At 35.7% G+C, this 8,129-nt stretch overlaps 1 protein-coding gene across 1 annotated transcript in view; it reads right to left on the reverse strand.

The window, feature by feature from the left end:
* LOC105620583 overlaps positions 1-5,920 on the reverse strand; it is a 28,450-nt gene extending 22,530 nt beyond the window's left edge. The window contains exon 1 of the mRNA XM_012202073.1: positions 5,514-5,920. Coding sequence (XP_012057463.1) covers positions 5,514-5,920 — 407 coding nt within the window. The remainder of the gene's footprint in view (positions 1-5,513) is intronic.
* Positions 5,921-8,129: the final 2,209 nt, after the last annotated feature.

Consider the following 8,129-nt stretch of genomic DNA (forward strand, 5'->3'; position numbering starts at 1 on the left):
TATATATATATATATATATATATATATATATATATATATATATATACTCTTGGAACTAAAGTGAGATAGGTATATGTTTGATATTTGTCGAAAGCGAGAACGAAAGTTCTAGTGCAAGAACAGAAAACAAACCAACTGAGAGAAATGACTACCTTTCTACATAAATATTCACAATCCATGCACAATAATCCAATCCATGCACAATAATCCAATCCATGCACAATAATTCAATCCATGCACATTAATTGTGTGAGCATAATGCCCTAAATACATGAAATGCATGAATATAACATAAGATCGCTAGACCAATGAGGATCTTATGTAAATCAACATGGCAACTTTATGCTGGATGTTCATTGGTCCAATAGTTTTATGTTATGCTTATGTCACAGTATAACTACATACATAACGACAATAGCTGTTGGCTCCTTTGATATCAGTGTCAATCATTGTCAATCATGTTGAAGGTTTTACGAACTAAGATTTTACGAATTGAACCAATAATGTATAATTTTTTACATGCTATTCAATGTTATGACAGCCGCCATACTTTCGGTTTTACGCATGCGCAGAACAAAACTTATACTCTTATACTTTTCTGTTTCTTTCGTTACTGCATGTAGTTACACTGTGTTATTGGTACGCGTATTAAATTTGATGTGCACTAATGCGATAATGCGTTTACATCGTACTAAAGTATTAGTGCGTATTAAATTTAATACGCGTATCAATATTTTCACGATGTTGAGAAGATAAATAATATGATTAACACTGATTTTGAGATTACTGCGTTCTGTTGCACGCTTAATGTGCGTGGGATAGCGTAACGAATTATGCATGCAACGGAATGCAGCTCTCGATTCTTTCCAAATTATGTTTCATGCAGTTACATCATCATTTGTATCATTTTAGTACGCGTATTAATTTAGTACGATATTTCTACTTGATACGCTCGTACCAAAATAATCCGACAGCGTTTACATCGTGCGTACTAAGGCTTGTATTCAGAACGCGCTCATAAGGCGCGTATTAGTTTGCTAACATGCTATAGTTTACGTTATATATACTATAGAATTTCATAGATAAAAGAGCATTCTGAATACAGGTCTAAATGTTTAGTACGAATTTGATACAAATATAGTACTTGATACGCGCATTAGGTGCACGACGTAGACTAGGCCCATGAGTTCTTACATATTTTATTAGATCTAAAATTATAGAAGCAGGAGCGCTCAGTGATCGGTCGTGCTTCTGAATACACCCATCGATTCTGTCTCTCGGAAATTTTCACACTAAGAAGTGATTAATTTTCTACATTAAAGCCTATTGCACATAAAATGCATAACACATTGTAAGCACCGTATAACTACATACAGTACTGACAGTAGCAGAAAACGAGGGGTTACAGTTTTATTTTGCGCATACGTGGCTGTAACTCCTAGAATAAGGCAGTTGCATCATAGCATTGGATAGCATTATATGCGAAATACTACAATGTTATAGTGTAACTACTATAACGTCTCTTGATTAGTTCAGTAGTCCGTAAAATCTTCAACATGGCTGACAGTAATCACCGACATCAAAGAAGCCGACAGCTACTGTCGCTATTGTATATAATTATACTGTGATATAAGCTTAACATAAAATTGTTGGACAAATGAGTATTCAGCATGCAGTTGTCATACTGATTATTTTACATAAAATGCTTATTGCTCATTGGTTGGTTGTTTATTAATCTTATGTTCGTGCACTGTTATGCATTTTATGTGTTTGCGGCTTTATGCTCACGTTCCATTCACAATTAATGTGCATGGATTGTGAGCATTTATGTAGGAAGGTAGTCATTTTTCAGTTGATTTGTTTCCTGTTCCCAGAACTCTCTTTCTCACTTTAGAGAAATATATGCCTATTTCATTTTAAGTTCCAAGAATATATATATGTACATACACTAGTCACAAAAAACTTAGGCTGATATTCATAGTTGACTCTTATATTCAAGATCATCTTAAGTATAACCTTAATATGCCAATATCAATGAACAATCAGAGGGCCGCGTTCGCGTCTTAAGATATTTTCTTTTATTCTACGTAGTCCTTAACAAAGGTCAGTGAGCTCTAACATACTGGAACGGACTATCAAGTGGTGTCCCAATTCCTAAACAAAGACACTCGCATATCGAAGTTTGTTTGCTTCGCTTGTTTCAATATGTTCCTGCCATAGCTCTTACTCACTTCAGTGCCCTCATTAGAATGAGTAGGAACTGTGGCAGGAGCATGTTGGAGCGACGCGAACAACCTATATACTGCTTTTCTTGTTTTGGAATTTGTTGATTGGCTCATGTTGTTCTATTAATACTGAAAATATAGACTACGTTTACATACACTGGTAAAAATCGTTTTAATTAAAACCGATTGATGTCAGTTTTTACACGATCAGGTATTTTATCCCCACTGAACATAAAATAGCTTCATAAAACCCGAACGAAATTTATATTGCATACATAAAACATAAAAGATTTGAAACTGCTTATTGTATACATTTCTTGATATATAGAAGAAATGAAATAAGTTTTGAGATTATAAAATTTACAAAAAATGAATACTGCATTATGATACGGAACCTGAGAAGAAATGTCTATTGTCATTTCTTAACTTTATAAAATGTCTAAAGTTGGTAACACGAATTTTTATACGTAAAATCGATTGAAGACTGTTTAGACATGATTTTCTTAAAACGGTTTATATAATAACATCAAACTTCTTTCTGAAGAAGTTGTATTTATTAAAAAGATTTTAATAATTAAGGACATTTACGTGACATCTAATACCGATTTTAACTAAAAGTTTTACCGGTGCGTGTAAACGTAATCATAGAGGCTGCGTTCGGGAAATATTAGCGCTATTTGTATCATTCTGACTTTTTTACTCTTAGTGACACAAACTATAGTCTAGTCATGTTTTCAGTTGAGATAGTATAATGTGGGAAAGAGTTCAAAAGACATGTATCCGTATTGTCTTTCTTTTCTCCGGAGTTCTTTTCTCCGCGGTTTTCTATAGTGTAGAGAAGGCGCGCTTTAATATGTTATGGTTTCTGATAAGCTGAAATTTTTTATTCCCTGTTGCTTGTTGCTTTCCATTATGTTTAAGGGCTTGCGCACAATACAGGAACAGGAATTATAGATATTAAGATTTTAACTTATCAGAAATCGTGTAATTCTGAAGTAAGTCAGTTTTTGATAGGTTGAAATCTTAATATCTAATTCCTGTTCCTCTATTATGCTCAGGTCCTACATTAACCATAAGACGTATCGTAAGAATTAGTCAATCAGAATTAAGAATTCAAAAGAATTCATGAGTCTGAAAGTATATACAGGATATTCAAAAAGACTGGGACTCCCTATGGTCCCTATGGTCTTCAAAAGCACACACTAAAAATTGTAGGGGTCAAAAAGATCTATTTATTGTAGCGTCATCAAGTTTAGAACAAGGTCATATTAATTTTTTTAAATGGAGCACCTCGTTTTTCATTGAATATTCTAATAACATACCTAGAGAGCTTTCCAAAACATTATAATAAAATATTTTTTCATAAAGTACTTTTTGAGTTATAATGCTGAAACGTACAGTATCGTCGGCATTAACATTGCCCAAAGTGCTTAACGATGGCTAAAACTTCTTGAATGTTGTTTATGACTTGGATAATATTTATCAAAATCAAGGCTATTGGAGATTGATCCGCTTATTTTCATTTCTACAACATATAAATAGTTTATATAACATTGACATTCTAAGAATGGATTTAGATACAGAGAACTCGCGAAATGCATAGTTATTGCATACAAAGACATACATTGCGATATCCTGACGTATATATTTCACATTTCTTCTTTGATAAAATATGCTAATAAATATCAGGTATGTAAATATGAAACCGGAATTTACCAATAGATGGCCATAGCTGTCAATGTAGTTGCCGTCAGACGGCGCCATTGACGCCATTTCCTTGTTCTGACATCTGAAAAGATTTTCAATTCACAACAATACAAGTTTCATACAACAGTATAATTTATAATAGCGTTGAACATGTCGAATTTTGTGCCTGAAAACTACGATTTGCAAACAGCATTGATTTTCTGTTACCATTTGAAGATGCAAAATCGCATCGAATGCTTGTCGAAGCTTACGGTAAGCATGCTCTTGGTAAATCACAGTGCTTTGAGTGCTTTAAAAAATTCAAAAGTGGCAATTTTGACGTGAGAAACGAAGAACGTGGAAAACCACCGAAAAAGTTTGAAGACAGCGAATTGCAAGCATTATTGGATGAGAATGATGCTCAAACTCAACAACAACTCGCGGATCAATTGAATGTGACACGAGAAGCCTCCATACGTTTGAAATCCATGGGAAAGATCCAGAAGATGGGAAAATGGGTTCCACATGAACTGAATGAAAGACAGCAGGAAAACCGAAAAATCACTTGCGAAATGCTGCTCGCCAGGTACAAAAGAAAGTCATTTTTCCATCGAATTGTGACTGACGATGAAAAGTGGATCTATTTTGAGAATCCTAAGCGTGAAAGATCATGGGTAATTCCAGGCAAATCATCGATATCGACTGCAAGACCAAATCACTACGGAAGACAATGCTCTGTGTTTGGTGGGATCAGAAAGATGTGATCTATTATGAGCTGCTACAACCTGGCGAAACCGTTAATACTGAACGCTATCAACAACAAATCAAACTTTGTGTGAAAAACGACCGGAATATCAAAAAAGGCAATACAAGTGATTTTGCTTCATGATAATGCACCATCACACACAGCAAAATTGGTCAAGGAAACGATTGAGGCATTTGGTTGGGAAATACTTTCGCAGCTTATTCACTAGACTTGGCTCCGTCCGATTACTATTTATTTGCATCGATAGGACACGCACTTGCTCAGCAGCGCTTCACTTCTTACGAAAATGGCTAGATGATTGGTTTGGCTCAAAAGAGCAACAATTTATTTGGCGTAGCATCCAAAAATTGTCAAACAGGTGGAAAAAATGCTACTAGCCGATGGGCAATACTTCGAATAAAATATTTTTTACCATTTTCATGCAGTAAACGTGTATTTTCTATAAAAAAATTCCGGTTTCATATTTACATATCTGGTATAAAGAATTTTCTATAGAGATTGATTAGTTTAGCGACAGAACAAATGTATGTACAAATGTATGTACAAATACATTCTACCAATTGACTATTATGGCAATTTGCCGCATACGTATACAACGAATTTTCTAAAATCAGAAAATATTTTATTGTATATTTTATTGTATACAAAGGTGTATATTGATATCTTGACATATACATTACACTTCTTTTTTTTAGATAAAATGACGACAGAATATTTTATGGCATTAAGTATGGAATATAACGTTTCTCAAATGTCCGCCGCGGCTTCGCTTGGTGACACGTATTCGGGCGGTCCAATTTTCGATGACTTTTTCGCATAAATCTGGCTGAATTTACTGGATGGCGTTTATTATGTTGATTTTGAGAGCATCAATTATTTGCAGTTTATTCGTATAGACTTGCGATTTAAGATAGCCCCAAAGGAAGAAGTCTAAAGGCGTTAAATCGCACGATTTTGGTGGCCAGTTCACGTCGCCGCCGCGCGAGATAATCATACCCTCAAATCGCTCGTGCAGAATATCCACCGTGGCATGCGGTGTGTGGCACGTAGCGCTATCCTGTTGGAACCACATGTTATCGGTATCCATATCATCCATTTTAGGCACAAGAAGTTGCTTCAATTGCATCGATCTGTAGCGCTCGCCGTTGACGGTTATGGCAACGTCCGCTTCGTTTTGGAAGAAGTATGGACCGATGATACCGCCAGACCAAAATCCGCACCAAATGACTTTCTCGGGATGCATTTGGAGCTGATATATCTCGCGTGGATTGGTATCGTCCCAAATTCGACAATTTTGCTTGTTCACATATCCATTCATCCAAAAATGGGCCTCATCGCTAAAGATGATTTGTTTGGCGAAATTTGGGTTAACTTCCAACTACTCCAGAACCCAATCTGCGAACACACGGCGTTGTCTATGGTCATTCACCTTCTTGGGTCAGTTGAATTTTATAGGGGTGCAGATCCAAGTCCCGACGCAAAATTCGCCAAGTTGAAGTCGCAGAAAGGCCAAGTTCTTGTGAACGAGAAATTGATCGGTTTTCCCGTACACTCTCACGCACAGCAGCGATGTTTTTAGCAAACCTTGCGTTTCGGCGACGTACTGGTGTAGACTGATTATTTATCGAACCCGAAAAATTGATTCGAATTTGGCAAACGTCGAATAATCGACTCGGCAAGACGGTTGTGGCGAGGATAAAAATCACGTAATGCGCGGAACATTTCTCGAATGAAGCATTGATTTTGATAATAAAATTTTATGATTTGCTCACGTTGCTCACGTTGCTCAACACTATGACCTTCCATGGTGATTTGCCATACACTACTAAACAATTCACAACAAATTTGACAGACATGTCACTTTAACATGGTTACTATGAAATAGTTTAATAAATTTCGAACGCCTCTATTGAAAGATCCTCTATATATAGTTATATAAATTTTTTCTTATCTTCCAGCAAAATTGGCAAATTTTAGCGTTAATTAGATTATATGCACAGGAGTATCTTTCAATGAGCACTTATTAAATATTTCAGTTGCATTATTGCAAGGCACAACAAAGAGCACGAAAGAATTCTGAAAGGAATCCTATCTTTCTTTCCTGCTTCTTAATGTAAGTTATAAACTTACGGATATCAAAATGCTAATCCCCTTTATATGTAATACGTATATATGTACATCAGATATTGACATTTACTTGTAAAATGGAAAGACGAAAGAACTGAAAAGGCGAATTTTAGAAACGTTCGATTTTTTCCTGTTTCTTTAATAAAACAAAGGACGCACATGTAAGAAATAAAACTAATAATAATGTAAGAAATAATAATAAATATGGGTCCGACATTACTATGTAGTCAAACCTATTAAAGAAAAGAATCGATACCTTTTTTTCTTCTCTTTTCTTTTTTTTGCAAATATTGCGTTTTCACAACCCAACATTTGTCTAAGGCTGGGAGTGTTACGTCCTATAGTTGCCACGATTCTTTTCTTTCGAAAGAATCGGCTCCACGTGGTGCGACTATGGTTGGCGTCTATAAGACTCGAGTGAAGTCCTCTACGGTTTGAAAAGAGGGACCAGACAAGCTTCGCGAAAACTCATAAACGCCAATTAACCCGGAAGGAATAACAACCTTAATACAGGTTCGAAAAGTGACAAGATTACAAAAGACACTATAAATGCATCGTAGTCATGCAATAATAAAAATCCAAATTTTGTCGTCCCAAACTGACCAACAATTTCTTAAGAAAATAACAAACTCCACGTCGCTTAAAAAATCATAAAACGCATGGGATAACTTCCTACAGTAACGTTATCTAAGATCGGATTTACGATTGATTGCCCTCTACGCAAAACACGTGCACGATAACCGTCTGTTTACCTAGCCATATTTTCTGCAAGGATAACAGAATTCGTCATCCGTCTGGAACAATCTTGTCTTTAAAGAAAACCGTAAATCATTTCTTTTCTTCTCGAAACTCCTTTAATGATGACTTTAGATTAATAACAATAGGACGCTATAAAAATCGTAAATCTCGCGTGACATTGCAACTAACTATTGCATTCTAGACAAAGGGCCCTTTTAATTAAGGGCTCTTCTTTTGGAATATAAAGAGAGGTCCCGCGTGTCAGGCTACCTCGGTTTACGTTAGTGAAAACCCGCGTTAGTTCACGTCAGTTCGCGTATTTTTAAGCAAGTGCATAAAAAAAAATTGTGAGCAACAATTATTATTAGGATCATCCAGTCACTGGCCACTGCGACTGCCCTCTTGGCGCTCTTTCGTAGACAGCGGGCCTCCTCGTTTACTTCAACCGATATCTACCCGAGATCTCGTGAACAGCTAAACAGTAAGTCGGCCTGCCATTCCATGCGGTTCATCCATACATCTCTCCGCATAAAAACAAACACATATATATATATATATATATATATATATATATATATATATATATA

This window comes from Atta cephalotes (genome assembly GCF_000143395.1).
Source record: "Atta cephalotes unplaced genomic scaffold scaffold00027, whole genome shotgun sequence".
NCBI classification, from domain to species: Eukaryota; Metazoa; Arthropoda; class Insecta; order Hymenoptera; family Formicidae; genus Atta; species Atta cephalotes.